Below are 18,342 nucleotides of genomic sequence, written 5' to 3'. Positions count from 1 at the left end.
CTATACTGGATACCGCGATGCTTTATGGCCGGTATCCAGTATGCTGTCTGGCTATTTTTTTTAACAGGTGTATATTGTGAAATGTCATATTATAATGAGTCCTGCAATATATGAAAAGTTTTTAACAATGACAGTGCCTCTTTAATATTAACACAACAAATGCCCTCAGGCACCTGGGAAGGTCAACAGGATTTCACCAATTCCTTCTTATCATGTGTCTATATTAAAATATTTACTTTATTAAATTAAATTGAAACGTATGAAGTGAGTGCAAAGGGATAAAAATTACAGCCTCTGTTGCATTTTGTTATTTATAAATTCCTTGACATCAAAAAATGGTGCATGGTAGCATTGACTGGTGGCAGGGCTATTGTATGTACATTCAATGACCAATAGTATCAGCGTATGAGACTAGAAATATCCCCTTTATTTATAGGATGATATGATTGGCATGCAATGTTAGAGTTCATGGTTCTTCAATCACTCAGATGGGATATCATACTAGCCTGTTGTGCATCATAGGCTGTGGGCCTAGCGTGGCCTTAGCCACCAAACAATAAAGCAAATCTGTAAAATCTAATCTAGCATACTAGCCCTTCTCTGTCAAGAGCTCTGTGCAATGGCAGCCATATTGATTGTCACCCAACTGACCCTGAAGCAGCTATAATTAAGAAATTACTTTGTAATTTATTTAATAAGATTACAGAAAACAACAGCGTAAAGCATCACTCCTGTGATGTGCTGCCACGCACACTTTCCACAGTTTGGCGTGGAGAGACGCATGTCATGTCAGGTGATCGGGTTGCCAAGGCAACCATACGGCTCCTGGGCAGTTCCGTGCATGAGTCCTGTTAATTAGAATACAGCTTGTGCATGGAACTTTCCAGGCATCGTACGGTTGCCTTGGTAACCCAACTGTACCTCTGTAAATTGTGGAGAACGTATGGCATTGCTGGAGTAAAGACTTAAAGTAAGACAGGCCTTAGCACCCAGACCCTGACAGATCAAAACTTTTGGCATGTTGCTATCACGTGTTAAATGTTTTCTCAAGTAACAGTTTAAGGCCTTTTCCTAGGTGCAAATAGTCCAAAAGCAATCTTCTTTATATCTACAGGAATATGTGGGGATATTTATCATACAGCCTTGTATCATGAAATAACTATACAATTTTATTAAAAATGTACAGAAAATAAATAATGATATATTCCCTAAATTTTCAAGTTAAAAATGTGGCTCCTCAGGGCATTCCTGCCCAGTCGTCCTATTACAGAAAAAGATCTGAAGTAAGAACATCCATTGATGGGTCCCTGGCCAGCAATTACATGGCTGGTGAATGTACACACACAAGAAAAGAGCTAAATCCATGGTGGAAGTTAGACCTGAAGGACAGATATCATATATCATTTGTAGCCATCACCAATCGAGGTGACTGCTGTCGAGAAAGAATCAATGGTGCTGAGATTCGTATAGGGGACTCGGCTGAGAATGGTGGAATTGACAACCCCAGGTAAGATTTTTATTGGTTGTTGACGAATGAAAAACCTGTGAAGTTTTGGGATGCATGCGGATTTCAAAAATAGGGAAGCCAAGTGGAGCGACCATAATAAAGTCAAGGAGAAATACAGAAACGTACACTCCACTGATTCTGTATATATGTACATATGGCATTTTCTTCAGTGGAAAGTAGGAATGCATGTGCAGTCACTTTTCCATCATAAATGGGGACCAATTGCCCTGATTCTCTAATTTTACCACTAGGCAAACTCCATGATTCCAATTTTTCCGGCATGTCTAATCAATATGCCATTAAAGTCTTTTATAAGAAAATTCCTTTAACCCCTTAAGGCCCATTTTGGCCTTAAGGACTCAGACAATTTAATTTTTACGTTTTCATTTTTTCCTCCTCGCCTTCTAAAAATCATAGCTCTTTTATATTTTCATTCACAGACTAGTATGAGGGCTTGTTTTTTGCGCGACCAGGTGTCCGTTGTATTGCAATCACTCACTTTACCATAAAATGTATGGCGCAACCAAAACACATTATTTTTGTGGGGAAATGAAAAAGAAAAACACAATTTTGCTAATTTTGGAAGGTTTCGTTTTCACGCCGTACAATTTATGGTAAAAATGACATGTGTTCTTTATTCTGAGGGTCAATACGATTAAAATGATATCCATTATTACATACTTTTCTATTATTGTTGCGCTTAAAAAAAATCACAAACTTTTTAACCAAATTAGTACGTTTATAATCCCTTTATTTTGATGACCTCTAACTTTTTCATTTTTCCGTATAAGCGGCGGTATGAGGGCTCATTTTTTGCGCCATGATCTGTACTTTTTTTTATACCACATTTGCATATAAAAAACTTTTAATACATTTTTTATAATTTTTTTTAAATAAAATGTATTAAAAAAAGCAATTTTGGACTTTTTTTTTTTTACGTTCACGCCGTTCACCGTACGGGATCATTAACATTTTATTTTAATAGTTCGGACATTTATGCACGTGGCGATACCAAATATGTCTATTAAATTTATTTTATACGCTTTTTGGGGGTAAAATAGGAAAAAACGGACATTTTACTTTTTTATTGGGGGAGGGGATTTTTCACTTTTACATTTTTTTTTACACTTGAATAGTCCCCATTCATAGCAATACCATGATTGCTAATACTGATCTGTATGTATAGGACATAGAACTGATCAGTATTATCGGTCATCTTCTGCTCTGGTCTGCTCGATCTAAGACCAGAGCAGAAGACGCCGGGAGCCGGAAGGAGGAAGGTGAGGGGACCTCCGTGCGGCGTTCTGAATGATCGGATCCCCGCAGCAGCGCTGCGGGTGATCCGATCATTCACTGAAATTGCGCACTGCCGCAGATGCCGGGATCTGTATTGATGCCGGAATCTGTATTGATCCCGGCACCTGAGGGGTTAATGGCGGACGCCCGCGAGATTGCGGGCGTCGGCCATTGCCGGCGGGTCCCTGGCTGCGATCAGCAGCCGGGATCAGCCGCGCGTGACACGGGCATCGCTCCGATGCCTGCGGTTATGCACAGGACGTAAATGTATGTCCTGGTGCGTTAAGTACCACCACACCAGGACGTACATTTACGTCCTGCGTCCTTAAGGGGTTAAAGGGGTACTGCAGTGGAAAAAAATTTTTTTAAATCAACTGGTGCCAGAAAGTTAAACAGATTTGTAAATTACTGCTATTAAAAAATCTTTATCCTTCCAGTACTTTTTAGCAGCTGTATGCTACAGAGGAAATTCTTTTCTTTTTGAATTTTTTTTTTGTCTTGTCCACAGTGCTCTCTGCTGACACCTAATGCCCGTATCAGGAACTGTCCAGAGCAGGAGAAAATCCTCATAGCAAACCTATGCTGCTCTGGACAGTTCCTGACACGGACAGAGGTGTCAGCAGAGAGCACTGTGGACAAGACAAAAAAGAAATTCAAAAAGCAAAGAATTTCCTCTGTGTGTAGCATACAGCTGCTAATAAGTACTGGAAGGATAAAGATTTTTAATAGAAGTAATTTACAAATATTTTTTACTTTCTGGCACCAGTTCAGAGTTTTCCACCAGAGTACCCCTTTAACAAAATATCATTGGTCACATATCTGAATCCTATGGCCATTGCCCACACATGCTGGCCATACAGGTGTGCAATGATATATCTTGATAGTGCCTATGTAAATCAAGCTCTTTTTTTCTGTGTTCTTCCCATTTTTATGGAACTCAATAAGGCTTGTCGTAGGCAGCTAAGAATAATGAAATATTTTTTAGGTGTGGAGTTGTGTTTCGAATGAATTATGGCGAGACATTGTCGTTCAACTGCAGAGGAATGGAGGGGAGATACATAACAATAGTAATACCAGAACAAAGACAATACCTGTCATTATGTGAAGTTCAAGTATTTGGTAAACGCCTGGAAACAATTGAAAAAGGTAACCAGATTGTAAAATGTACTTCTTATATAGCAGAAACATACATTGCATTTGGAAAGGTTTTCAGACCTCTTTCTTTTTTGAAAATGCAATATTTTAGTTTTTCAGACATTCTATTTTCACATTGTCATTATAGGATATTGAGAGCAGAATAATGATGGGGAAACCTGGATATTTTTTATTTTAGCACAAGTCCACAACATAACAAAAAGTGAAAAAAAGGTCTAAAAACTCTCTGAATGCACTATAGCTAGGAGGGGCATGGTGGAGAATGTACCTTAGGTGACAGGTACCAGGCCAAGCTCCAACAGTCCATTCTGCCATGTAGAAACAGGGCTTTGGCAACAAACTAAATGTCTACCCCGGCTGAACGCCTAGATACATGGAGACCAGTAGGAGATTACACTGAGTTGCACAGTGAAAGCAGCACATAGTATTTCAGGAGTGGGCTTATTTTGTGAGTGGAGGTGACCTTTCCATTCATGTGGTAATAAAAAGGACAAGGACAGTATAGACAATGATGTGAGGAGGAAACCAATTGGAGGCCATTAGCTATAGAGAGATATAGATGAAGGATCACTTTAGAAGCATAGAGGATAGCAGGCTCACAACCAATTGTGATAATAGACTTATATCTATCATTTCATAATTCTTCTAGGTATAGAAGAATTGTCTCAAATTCCACTTGCATTAACAAGTAAGTAACACAAGATCACATTAAAATTCAAGGGTGTCATTGAGCTTTCTCGAGCTGTAGTAAGTCCACTTCAAGTCTCCATAGCATAAATAGTGATTCCTTTGCTTTTGTTTCTGTTGTTTACTTAGATCTTGAAGGAAGACATTTCCTTTTCCCAGAGGAAAGTATAACAAATTATGTTGTCCTGACTCCGGCTGAACCAATGAGATTGACCGCCTTTACACTCTGCATGAAACTATCATTGAATGTTCCAGAGGACAGAGAGACCATCTTGTTTTCCTATCGTACCTTATATTATGATGAGTTAAATCTATGGCTGGAAAGCAATGGAGACGTAGGGTTTTACATGAGTGGGGAGGGAATAAAGTTCCCAAAACTTGATAGAAGCAAGGAATGGAACCATCTGTGTCTGACTTGGGAATCCAAGCATGGCCGCTGTGAACTGTGGGTCAATGGCAGAAGATCCATAAACACTTACCAAAAAAGACACACTGTGCAACCAGGTGGGATTGCAATTCTGGGTCAAGATCAAGATGAACTTGGCAATGGCTTTGATAAGTCCCAGAGCTACATTGGAAAGATTAAAGATCTTAATATGTGGAAAAGAGTTCTTCCGCTAAAGTCCATTCGATCAGTATTTAAAGGCAAAGAAAGTCGAAAAGGCGACATTTTTGACTGGAGCAACTTGTCCTACTCTATAAAGGGAAATGTAGAAGTTGTTTCAGACCAGTCATTATAATAACATCATTGTCAGTAGTCGAGATTATATGTATAAGCTGGACAATAAAATTAAACCAATACAGTTTGTATGAATGCCTATACTTCATCATGAACCAATAAAGGCCCAACCTACTGAGTAGATACAACAGCCAAAAATGCTAAAAACCTTAATAAAAGATACACTAGATAGTAATAATGAAAAATCTAACATGTACGTATTTAGCAGCACAATGAGGGGAATCTAAGCCGCAGCTTCTTCTTGGAAGTCACTGGGTAGGAACCGCTTCTTACAAACTACAGTGTAACCAGACACGGATGAAGGTCACCAATGGATGCTGCTATTTATGTACAACCAGTAATGCACTGGGATACTAATAATCTGCTTGTACAATATCTTCTAGGAAAGGGGATCACCTATAAAGAAGGATCTTGGTGTACTTGGCGAAAAATGATACAAAAGCAAGGGAAGGAACACCAACAAATTAGACAGGGAAATCATCCACTGATGTGACTCTGTACCTAGCTGTGATCCTCCGTCCAGCCCTGTGGTATTGACTCCTGCGGGGTGCAATGTGCTAAGTAGTGAAGATAGTGATACTAGTATAGAAAAGGAGCAATTACGTGCACTCACTGCATAGAAAGTGTCTTCAGTCCTGGAGAAGTCCATGGAGGACACCGAAGCACTCGGAGGCAACGCCAGCCGTTTCCCAAGGTACTCCGTGCTTCTTCCGGCCTCAAGTTCACGTCATCGTGCTGCGTGTTTAAATCATGTGACTCAAAGGCTGTAACTACGGCAATGCGTAAACAAGATGCTCGGCATTGATGGGAAAGTATATACAGTGGTCCCTCAAGTTACAATATTAATTGGTTCTGGGACGGCCATTGTATGTTGAAACCATTGTATGTTGAGACCAGAACTCTATGGAAACCTGGTAATTGGTTTCTAAAGGCACCAAAATGTCATCCAAAAAATAGGAAAAAGTGAGGATTAAAGAAAACTAAGTAGATAACTAATACAGATAAAGCAAGTCCTTACATATAAAAGTAGGAAATATCTGCTGGGAGCTGTAAATCACTGTCTATGTCAGTGTTTTCCAACCAGGGTGCCTACAGCTGTTGCAAAACTACAACTCCCACCATGCCCGGACAGCCTTTGGCTGTCCGGGCATGCTGGGAGTTGTAGTTTTGCAACAGCTGGGGGCACTCTGCTTGGGAAACACTGGTCTATGTAGAGGACAGGAGCTTCTTCGGAGTCCTGTACAGTACACACAGTGTCCTAAAAACATAATGGAGTCGCAAATTTTTTTATTTGTCACAAAATATGAAAAATGAAACAATAACTTGGCATATTTCCCACTCTTGACCAGCAGAGGGAGCTAACATGAGGAATCAGATTAATAGAAAGTAATTGCTGTAAAATGTGGCCTTGCTTTCCTGTAAGTCCCTCTTGTGTCTGTATGCAAATAAAGCGGGGGATGGGAATCTGTAGTCCACTAGCCAGAGCCATTTTGTCAGTGATTGATAAATGCAGACTACCAAAAGCCTCTCACGCACTTTTCTGCTCTAATGTCGCAGCTCCTCACTGCCCGCTCCTGCACTCCTCACTGCCCGCTCCTCACTGCCACCATATCGTGCATACACAATACCCCAATATCCATATAGTGCATACACAATACCCCCATATCCATATCGTGCATACACAATACCACCATATCCACACAGTACTTACACAATGCTGCTACATCCATACAGTGCCAACCATAGTGCTTACAATAATGGCAAACCCAGCCATATCCATATAGGGGGAGATTCATTAAAACCTGTCCAGAGGAAAAGTTGCTGAGTTGCCCATAGCAACCAATCAGATCGCTTCTTTCATTTTGCAGAGGCCTTGTTAAAAATGAAAGTAGCAATCTGATTGGTTGCTATGGGCCACTCAGTAACTTTTCCTCTGGACAGGTTTTAATGAATTTCCCCCATAGTGCATACACAATGCCGCCTTATCCATATAGTGCATACACAATGCCGCCATATCCATATAGTGCATACACAATGCCGCCATATAGTGCATACACAATGCCGCCATATCCATATAGTGCATACACAATGCCACCATATCCATATAGTGCATACACAATGCCGCCATATAGTGCATACACAATGCCGCCATATCCATATAGTGCATACACAATGCCGCCATATTCATATAGTGCATACACAATGCCACCATATCCATATACAGTGGTCCCTCAACATACGATGGTAATTCGTTCCAAACGAGCCATCGTTTGTCGAATCCATCGTATGTTGAGGGATTCGTGCAATGTAAAGTATAGGAAGCTGTACTCACCTGTCCCAGCCGCTCGAGATGGTGTCCCCGCCGCTCCCGATGGTGACCCCGGCCTCCGCTGGGCTCTCCGCTGTCTTCTCCGGTCCTCTGCTGTCTTCTCCGGTCCTCTTCTGTCTTCTCCGATCCTCTTCTGTCTTCTCCGGTCCTCCTCTGTCTTCTCCGGTCCTCTTCTGTCTTCTCCGATCCTCTTCTGTCTTCTCTGGTCCTCTGCTGTCTTCTCCGGTCCTCTGCTGTCTTCTCCAGTCCTCAGCTGTCTTCTCCGGTCCTCCGCTGTCTTCTCCGGTCCTCTGCTTTCTTCTCCGGTCCTCTGCTGTCTTCTCCGGTCCTCTTCTGTCTTCTCCGGTCCTCTTCTGTCTTCTCCGGTCCTCTTCTGTCTTCTCCAGTCCTCTTCTGTCTTCTCCGGTCCTCTTCTGTCTTCCGCAAGGCCTTACTGGGCCTGCGTAGCGACGTCATTACGCCGCTGCGTACGCCATTCCTATTGGATGACGTGCGCAGCAGCGTATTGACGTAATCGGAGAGGGCCGAGAAGACACCGGAAGACCAGCGCTGGACCCGGAGGGCACCCCGGAGCATCGTGGAGGGGTAAGTAATACTTACCGCACCACACGGGGAACATTAAGCTGCTATCCGGCAGCAGCTTAAGCATTTTGTGCTGCCGGATAGCAATTAATGCGATGGCCCCGACATAAAAAAGCATTGTATATCGATGCTGACATCGACATGCGATGGCCTCTGAGAGGCCATCGTATGTCGATTTCATCATATGTCGGGGCCATCATAGGTCGGGGGGTCACTGTAGTACATACACAATGCCGCCATATAGTGCATACACAATACCGCCATATAGTGCATACACAATGCCACCATATCCATAAAGTGCATACACAATGCCGCCATATAGTGCATACACAATACCGCCATATAGTGCATACACAATGCCATCATATCCATATAGTGCATACACAATGCCACCAAATCCATATAGTGCATAATGCCACCATATCCATATAGTGCATACACAATACCACCATATAGTGCATACACAATGCCACCATATCCATATAGTGCATACACAATACCGCCATATAGTGCATACACAATGCCACCATATCCATATAATGCATACACAATACCGCCATATAGTGCATACACAATACCGCCATATAGTGCATACACAATGCCATCATATCCATATAGTGCATACACAATGCCACCAAATCCATATAGTGCATAATGCCACCATATCCATATAGTGCATACACAATACCACCATATAGTGCATACACAATGCCACCATATCCATATAGTGCATACACAATACCGCCATATAGTGCATACACAATGCCACCATATCCATATAATGCATACACAATACCGCCATATAGTGCATACACAATACTGCCATATCCATATAGTGCATACACAATGCCACCATATCCATATAGTGCATACACAATGCTGCCATATCCATATAGTGCATACACAATGCCGCCATATAGTGCATTCATTCCCCTCCATGTCCTCCACCTTATGGATCTACTTCGGATGATCTGAATAAATCTACATTCACAAGTTCATACAGTGGGTGAGTGCGGTCTCTCTATTTTCTCCTTCACCGTCATATTTATGGACTATTGAATTTACACCTGCACCCCCAGGTATTACTTACACCTGAAGCTCCAGGATAGTACCTCCACAAACTGCTCCGATATTGCTGTTACCTAGGGAGACTAGTCATTGGTGCCACTCATTTTTCTCCACTTGGATTTTATAAAGTTATTATTGTTCTATTGAAATTTCAATCTGCGCATGTGTCAACTCCAAAAACGGATTAGAAAAACCGTGTTCAACCGTCTTCTGAAATTCTGTGTACGGTTCTCATAGACAACAATGTTAAAAGAACCGCATACGGTTCGTATACGGTTTTCCAACCGGAGACAAAAACGTGGTCGACAGCATTTTTGCCTACGGTTGAAAAATCGGCAAAACTGTATCCGAGGCAAAACGGATGCAACCGCACACAACATTTGGAATACGGTTTCCAATGCATTCTCTATGCATACGGTTTCGGATACGGTCGTATACGTTTTTTTTGCAGGAAAACCGTATACGGTTACCGTATTTGAAAAACGTGGTGTGAACCCAGCCTTACCTGGGGTTTTTCATCCAGTCTTTGGAGTTCCCAATCCTTATTTCTGCTTTATTGAGTTGTTCCCAGCAACAATCCTGATGATTAGTGACAGCCACAGAGAGGATCACAAAGATGCCTTTGAGATCTACCGTCCACCAAGGATTTGTCTCATAAAGAGTCTGGCTGCATTGTATCTGAGAGTAATTGCTTGACAGAGATCAATCTATGGCATTCTTGGACTCTCCAAAGAAATTGTAGAGACTGGACTGGAAAGAATTTCCACTTAATGCAAGATTTGGTACTGGAATAAAATTATGGACAAAACTGACCATAAAATCCATTCAGCCAAAAAAATATAACTTGAAAATAAAAAACTTAAAGGGGTATTCCAACATAAAAATAAAAATATAAGATACAATGAGGACTTGGGAAAAAAAATATATATAATTTTTTTTCCCACATCCTCATTGTATTATTTTTTTTTTTATATATAAAGTCATGGCCATAAATGTTGGCACCCCTGAAATTTTTCTAGAAAATGAAGTATTTCTCACAGAAAAGGATTGCAGTAACACATGTTTATTCCCTTTGTGTGTGTGTACTGGAATTAAACCAAAAAAGGGAGGAAAAAAGCAAATCGGACATAATGTCACACCAAACTCCAAAAATGGGGTGGACAAAATGATTGGCACCCTTTCAAAATTGTGGAAAAATAAGATTGTTTCAAGCATGTGATGCACCTTTAAGCTCACCTGGGGAAAGTAACAGGTGTGGGAATTATAAAAATCACACCTGAAAGCAGATAAAATGGAGAGAAGTTCACTTAGTCCTTGCATTGTATGTCTGTGTGTGCCACACTAAGCATGGACAACAGAAAGAAGAGAAGAGAACTGTCTGAGGACTTGAGAACCAAAATTGTGGAAAAATATCAACAATCTCGAGGTTACAAGTCCATCTCCAGAGATCTAGATTTGCCTTTGTCCACAGTGCGCAACATTATCAAGAAGTTTGCAACCAATGGCACTGTAGCTAATCTCCCTGGGCTTGGACGGTAGAGAAAAATTGATGAAAGGTGTCAACGCAGGATAGTCCGGATGGTGGATAAGCAGCCCCAAACAAGTTCCAAAGATATTCAAGCTGTCCTGCAGGCTCAGGGAGCATAAGTGTGAGCGCGAACTATCCGTCAACATTTAAATGAAATGAAATGCTATGGCAGGAGGACCCCACTGCTGACACTGAGTAAGCCAAAATCCTTCTGGGGAAAACGTCTTGTGGACAGATGAGACCAAGATAGAGCTTTTTGGTAAAGTACATCATTCTACTGTTTACCGAAAATGGAATGCGGCCTACAAAGAAAAGAACACAGTACCTACAGTGAAATATGGTGGAGGTTCAATGAAGTTTTGGGGTCGTTTTGCTGCCTCTGGCACTGGGTGCATTGAATGTGTGCAAGGCATCATGAAATCTGAGGATTACCAACGGATTTTGGGTCGCACTGTACAGCCCAGTGTCAGAAACCTGGGTTTGCGTCCAAGATCCAGCAGGACAATGACCCCAAACATATGTCAAAAAGCAACCAGAAATGGATGGCAACAAAGCGCTGGAGAGTTCTGAAGTGGCCAACAATGAGTCCAGATCTAAATCCCTTTGAACACCCGTGGAGAGATCTTAAAATTGCTGTTGGGAAAAGGCGCCCTTCCAATAAGAGAGACCTGTAGCAGTTTGCAAATTAAGAGTGGTCCAACATTCCGGCTGAGAGGTGTAAGAAGCTTATTGATGGCTATAGGATGCGACTGATTTCAGTTATTTTTTCCAAAGGGTGCAACCAAATATTAAGTTAAAGGGGTACTCCGCCCCTAGACATCTTATCCCCTATCCAAAGGATAGGGGATAAGATGTCAGATCGCCGGGGTCCCGCTGCTGGGGACCCTGAGGATCGCCGCTGCGGCACCCCGCTATCATTACTGCACAGAGCGAGATCGCTCTGCACTTAATGATGGGCAATACAGGGGCCGGAGCATCGTTACGTCACGGCCCGCCCCCGTCAATACAAATCTATGGGAGGGGGCGTGGCGGTCATCATGCCCCCTGCCATAGACTTGCATTAAGGGGACGGGCCGTGATGTCATGAGGGGCGGAGCCATGACGTCACGCTGCTCCGGCCCCTGTATCGCCCGTCATTACGCACAGAGCGAACTCGCTCTGCGCAGTAATGATGGCGGGGTGCCGCAGCGGGGATCCCCGGATAGGGGATAAGATGCCAGGGGCGGAGTACCCCTTTAAGGATGCCAATAATTTTGTCCAGCCCATTTTTGGAGTTTAGTGTGACATTATGTCCAATTTGCTTTTTTTCCTCCTTTTTGGTTTTATATTTATATACCGTACTTTCCTACAGCTGGTCCAAGATTGTCTCGGAAGCAGGCTTACGAGACAAGTGGTAAAAACGGAAACTGAATCGGGGACTGGGGGCAGGTAAGTATAGTATTTTTTTTCTATTTTCCAAGGCCCTAGCATTATATACATTTTTTTAAGCGCCAGAATACCCCTTTAAAGAGAAAGATGAAAAATAAGGAAGGAGCAAAATTTGAGATTCTTTCAAATAACTGCATTATCTGTGAGTCTAAAGCTGTCCATAGATATAGAGGTTTTTCAGACATTAAATCTACTAATTCCACCCATGGAAATCTATCATTATCACATTATCACTAACATTATCTTCCTTCCTGAACATCATTATCATGGCCATTATCAGCATCATCTTAAACAATATCAGCCATATTAGAATCGATTTTTTAGTAATAATATATTTTTGGGTTTATATTTTATGTTGAGCATTACCTCCAGGTGGAGTTTTCATAACATTTTGATTGGTATCTGAAAAGTCTCCTGGAAAGCATGAAAAACAAAATAATGATATTTACACCAATGATCATTGTTTTTGAAGTAAGTGATATGTACAAGCTTTGCCCATGCTTAGATTAACAACCCTTATATCTCCATTGCAGATCCCACAATAGTTGAATCCCAAATAGCTTTTTAAACTTTGTTTTCCCATAACCTGATATAACTAAGAAATTGCTTCCATATACATGAGCCATGACTGACAGAAAAGAAACCAAAGGGGAGCACATCCAATCCTGAATCCATCCAGTCCATGCCTTTACTTGACATTCCATTCTGTCATTTTTGAGGATACTGAACCTATTAAGAAGCAATATGACTCACCTTCAGAAATATTAGGAACCCCAAAAACCTGCACCTCACATAAGATAAGATGCTCAGCTCGTCCCGGGATTGTCACTGTCACATACTGCCCAACCATACCATTACAGGTGAAATATAAGGACTCTCCGGACTCCATTGATCTAATTACTCCACACCTGCCATTAGTTAAATACATTGTTTGAAAACAAATTAAAGATTTTTGTTTTTAAAAATCGAAAATATCTGAAGTTACTCTTTTTATTCTGAGGAGGACGAGCCACAGATTATTTACAAAAAGGTACTCACAACATATCACAAGTCATGTAAGTACCATGCAAACGTCCAATTGATGCCCTTTTCTATAGAGACTGCCTTAGAGATAGATTCATTTTACTTTGAAAATGTGTTCTTTGTAGGCCCTTGGTTATTAGGACCAGCATAGGCCATCAATATCTATTTGGCGGAGTTATGGCAGAGTTGCCGCACTCGCATTACACAGTGATTAATGCCAGAAGCAGACAGTTTTGTACATTGTCTAGTGGCCATGCGGGATTACTGCAGATCAGATCCCACTGAAGTGAATGGGATGTAGGGCCGGCCCTACATCCCATTCACAAGGTGGACCAGGATCTACCAAATGATCACAAAGCACACAGATCAATGAAGTTCTATAGAACTGCATTGATCTGTATGAGGAATCTAATGATGAACCAATAAAGTGTAAAAAAAAAAAGTTTAATAAAGTAAAAAAAGCACACACATTAACTCCTTCCATATTAAAAGTTCAAATCCCCCCCATTTTCCCATTTTTCATATAAAAAACATGCTTGGTATTGCCACCTGCATAATTGTCCAATCTATAAAAATATAACATTATTAATCCCGTATGATAAATGGTGTAAAAGTAAAAAAAATACCAAACCCTAGAATTGTGTGTGTGTTTTTTTTTTATCATGTCCTCCTGATATGCAATGGCATATTATAATATTTTTTTTTTTCACAGCACAATGTCTTGGGCCGGTCCTGACGGGACGTAAGCTGCAGTAACCCGGCATGGCCACTACCCATTGTGCAGGGCTATCTGCTTTAGGCTCTGTTCATTGTGTGGCTATGCAAAACAGATGATCGGCAGGGGGTCTTGGGTGTTCCACCCTGACTTTAAGATATTGATGGCTTATCCTTAGAAAAGGGCATCAATTTTTTGTTGACTATAAATGCCATAATGTATTAAAATACTTACATGAAATGTTTTATAATGACTTTTAAAATATCATTGCTAATTTTATCTTGAACAGAACTGTAAAAAATATCAGCATTAAAATGATCATAATCCTCAACATCACTGTCATACATATCATCAATATCACTATTAATATCACCCTGAGATCTGTAACATCATCATTGTTACCAACATCTTTAAAAGCTATTCACCTTGGATTCAGTGTTCCTCCGGCCTGTGATGAATTTCCAATACGAATCTCTGCTCCACTGATCCTGTCCTTACAGCATTCCAATACGCGATTAGTGATGACCACAGCAAAGATATTGTAGGTAGACTGTAAGTTCACCATCCACCAAGGTGATACCTGTCTTTCGGTGATGGAACATTGAGACATAATGTGATTGTTGGCTAAAGAACCATCATTGGCATTTTTAGCATCTCCAGAAGATGAGAATGTGCTTGATTGGGAAGCACTGCCTTTAAGGGCCACATTGTGATCTGAAATTATGATAAAATATGTATTTATTTATTCATTCAGACTAAACAGTAATAATTGGAGTTAATATATGAACAACTGCATATATGTGTCATTTGGGGATAATATAGGAATTTGGTACTTTGTGGCAATTCTGGCGGAATACCTAGAGATCTTCTATCTGAGTATCACAAAAAGACTTTCAAATTAGTTTTCACTTTTGTAGCCCCTAAGGTCACTCCTTGAGGAGACCTAAGGTGTGATACTAGTTGCCCTCCTCATATGAACAACCTGAGTTACTTATTATTCAGAGGCACTTTCTACCTTCCATGGTTGAAATACTCTTGATAGGACCTTCATAGTTTTGAAAGTTACATATTGGCTTAATTGTAGGGGCGTAACAATCATGGTTGCAAGGGGTGCGACAATGAACTGGCCTGAAGGGGAAGAGGATCCACAGATGAGCACAGCTTCCAACTGTGTAATCATCTTTAAGATGTCCACACAGTTGAACATATGCTACACTGGTGACAGGACATACACTGTGCTGACCACTCCATCCTGGGGCAGTATGGAGACCAAACTACTAAATGGGGGTTTTATGGGGGGGGGGTCTCATTCTATATGGGGCAGTATGGAGGCCTAACTACTATATGGGGGCAGTATGGAGGCTCTACTATATTGGGGCAGTATGGAGGCCTACGTACTCTATGAGGGTACAGAGTGGGGCTAGATGTTATATGAGGTCACATAGGGGCACGACTACTATATGGGGGCACATAGTGGGCACTATTGGAAGTTTGTAAAGAGGTAGTTACTGGAATATGCTGGAATGAGGAGGCTAAAATGTTTGTATGGGACATTGTGCAGAGATGAGTCTTAGCCCAGAAAAGTCTGCATGATAGAAAAGAAAAGGAAAAATGAACAGCTCTAATCAGAAGATGTAACCTGTAGTCACAGGATGTACCTGCACTGTAACCACTTATACCACCTGCAGAACCTGTGTAGAGATGGTATCTACCACTATATGGTTACTGTATGTGGAAATACTGGTCTTTGAAGAGTGAATTATATGTAGTAATGAGACTCTAGTTAAGCCCCTGCTCAACTGTAAAATGATTTATTCTGGTATTTCTTACATATTTCCTCCTTTCCTTCCTCTAGTGACTCAGCAAACACTTGAACTTGACATAGCTGCAGATATTCTTTGCGACCCGGAATAACGATAGTGACAAAACGCCCTTCCATCCCATCACAGTCAAAAATAAAAGTCTCTCCTGATCCAATGGTGTCTATTTTCGCACACCTAAAATAAAGCCACAAACACACAGGTTCATTTTGTGTTGACGGATGAAGAAATTATTAATTATTTTTCAGCGATAAGACCTCTCAATCCTTTTCTCTCAGGTAGAAATCTAAAATAAGGCTTCTTCAAACAGTCCATGTGTTGACTGCTAATCTCTCTTGACATTGGAAGTAGAGGAGTGAGGAATAAAATGTATTTCATTTTGTAAAATACAAAGTAATGCTTTCCTGGGATTATTTTGTCCACAGCCCCATTTAAACGATAGGCACAACAGTCTCCTCGATTGGTTATGGCAACAGAAGACACACGCATTCTAGATAACATATCAACTCGCCACCATGGTTCCTGGTCATCATGTGTGTGAGTACAGCTTCGAGAGTAGTAACTTGTTGCCTGATTCCCATCAGCTGCTATTTTGGCAAGCCTCTCTTTGTCATAATAACTGGGCTGGGAAATGAGACCATGTGGAGCTAGATTTGGAACTGGAGAGTTATGTAATAAAGATAAATGTGACTCATAAAATTCTTCCCCAGTGCAAGTTCCCAAAAGCAACAAGTAAAATGGTTTTTTGACAAGAGAGAACTTTATTCAGTGGTTTTCAAATATAAATGAATGATCCTTACTAATATACTTCTCCTTCTCCATCATGGCTGAGGCTGAAAGAGAGAAAGGGGCTCGCTCAGCTACTGAACTTAGCCAGACAGACAGCCCCTTCAAACACTTTCATTACACAAAGGAGGCTCCCAGCCACCTTTGTGGAAATACCACAGCTCACACACTAGAAAATTTGTTTCCGGGACATGTCAATTTTTTATAATGACAAAATATTATCATATAGCAATGAAAAACGACGAATGGCCAGACGAAGCATGTTAAGCATGTGAAACGGTCCCATTGCCAGACAGCTGCACCCCCTGTACGTCTTTTCTCTCCCCATGTATGTGAGTACTAATAAAGAAGAAATTGCCTGAAAACCAGCTCCGCTGAGTTGCCGACTTCTTTTCTTTTTTCATTGCTATATGACCATTGCTTAACGTCAAGTCAGAGCACCACTAAGGTTTCACGGAAGCAGCTCACCAAGCTATCGCTTAATCCACTAGAGTCCCATACATACTTCACAGACTGAGCAGTGATGATCTTACTTGTTTTCTTCCCCTGTTTACAAAATATTATCAAGTTATATTAATTTATATTTGAAAACCACTAAAAAGCTTTTTTTTTGTTATTAGACAACCTCTTCAAAGGGGCACTCCGGTGCTCCAGCATTCTCATTGTTTTGTTCAGAACGCTCGGAGGCCGTGACGTCATGGCCACGCCCCATTGTGACATCACACCACACCCCTTCTTTCATGTCTATAGGATGGGATGTGTGGGCCGACATGCCCCCTCCCATAGATAAGAATGGAGGGGGCATGACGTGACATCACGAGGGGCATGGCCTTTATGTCACGACCACTGCCGCAGGAACCCAGCATTTGTTTAGAAAGCCGGGTGCTGCGGGAGATTGCAGGGGGCCCCAGCAGGGGAACCCCCGTGATCAGACATTATATCCCCTATAATTTGGATAGGGGATAAGATGTCTAGCAGCAGATTACCCCTTTAACTTCCAGCATAAATTTCTACCATAAATTAATCAGGGAATTAATCGTATAGAAAACATGTCACTCTCTAGAAGTCGTGGGTGCTCAGGTAGGATCCCAATCCTTCTAATCACATAAAGAAGATAACATGGCACTCCATCTGCAGTGAATATGTGCAGATTTTTATTGGCAATCCAAATTATACAAACAAAATGTGATGTTTCGGTCCACACTGGACATTCCTCAGACCGGATTGCTGCGGAGAAAATGGATACAGTCAAGGACAAATGGCCAGAAACCGTACATAGGTGCATATGGAATGGCGACCTATAAGTCAATGCATATTCAATGCACGTAGAGTACCACATTTTCTTGTTTAGGGAATTAATCATCACAGAATTCTGTATCTATGTGTGTTAAATAAAAAAAAAATATTATGGTGCTTAAGACTATATAAGGCCACGAGGACAGTCAAATAATTTTACCTCCATGATTGTCCTTCTGGTTTTCCACATCTTTATTCCAGCTTTGGATACCTTCTGTAAGAAACAAACAAAAGCAAGATATCTACTAAAATATTAGATATAATGCTTATCTAATATACCACAACACTGATTTCAATTGGCCCCAGTCTTTCCGTTAAGGACTTTCTTACACAGTAATACATTATTAATCCAACTGTCGCACTGGCCCTTGTTTCAACATTAT

General features: G+C 41.2%; 3 protein-coding genes across 3 annotated transcripts in view; 1 reads left to right on the top strand and 2 right to left on the bottom strand.

Annotated features, from left to right (window-relative positions):
• LOC130276137 (uncharacterized) overlaps positions 1-5,432 on the top strand; it is a 48,599-nt gene extending 43,167 nt beyond the window's left edge. Inside the window, exons 20-23 of the mRNA XM_056525067.1 lie at positions 1,222-1,507; positions 3,789-3,949; positions 4,608-4,646; positions 4,775-5,432. Coding sequence (XP_056381042.1) covers positions 1,222-1,507; positions 3,789-3,949; positions 4,608-4,646; positions 4,775-5,385 — 1,097 coding nt within the window. The 3' untranslated portion in view covers positions 5,386-5,432. The remainder of the gene's footprint in view (positions 1-1,221; positions 1,508-3,788; positions 3,950-4,607; positions 4,647-4,774) is intronic.
• The window catches only part of PDE6H (phosphodiesterase 6H), a 239,388-nt gene extending 233,329 nt beyond the window's left edge, over positions 1-6,059 (bottom strand). The window contains exon 1 of the mRNA XM_056525085.1: positions 5,998-6,059. The gene's annotated coding sequence lies outside the window, so the exon portion shown is untranslated. The remainder of the gene's footprint in view (positions 1-5,997) is intronic.
• LOC130276140 (pentraxin fusion protein-like) overlaps positions 1-17,338 on the bottom strand; it is a 56,544-nt gene extending 39,206 nt beyond the window's left edge. The window contains exons 1-4 of the mRNA XM_056525072.1: positions 17,289-17,338; positions 15,888-16,054; positions 14,483-14,771; positions 13,073-13,227 (exon numbers count right to left, since the gene is read on the bottom strand). Coding sequence (XP_056381047.1) covers positions 13,073-13,227; positions 14,483-14,771; positions 15,888-16,054; positions 17,289-17,326 — 649 coding nt within the window. The 5' untranslated portion in view covers positions 17,327-17,338. The remainder of the gene's footprint in view (positions 1-13,072; positions 13,228-14,482; positions 14,772-15,887; positions 16,055-17,288) is intronic.
• Positions 17,339-18,342: the final 1,004 nt, after the last annotated feature.

Source organism: Hyla sarda, chromosome 6, assembly GCF_029499605.1.
Source record: "Hyla sarda isolate aHylSar1 chromosome 6, aHylSar1.hap1, whole genome shotgun sequence".
Taxonomy (NCBI): Eukaryota; Metazoa; Chordata; class Amphibia; order Anura; family Hylidae; genus Hyla; species Hyla sarda.
This window is presented reverse-complemented; position numbering and strand designations above follow the sequence as displayed.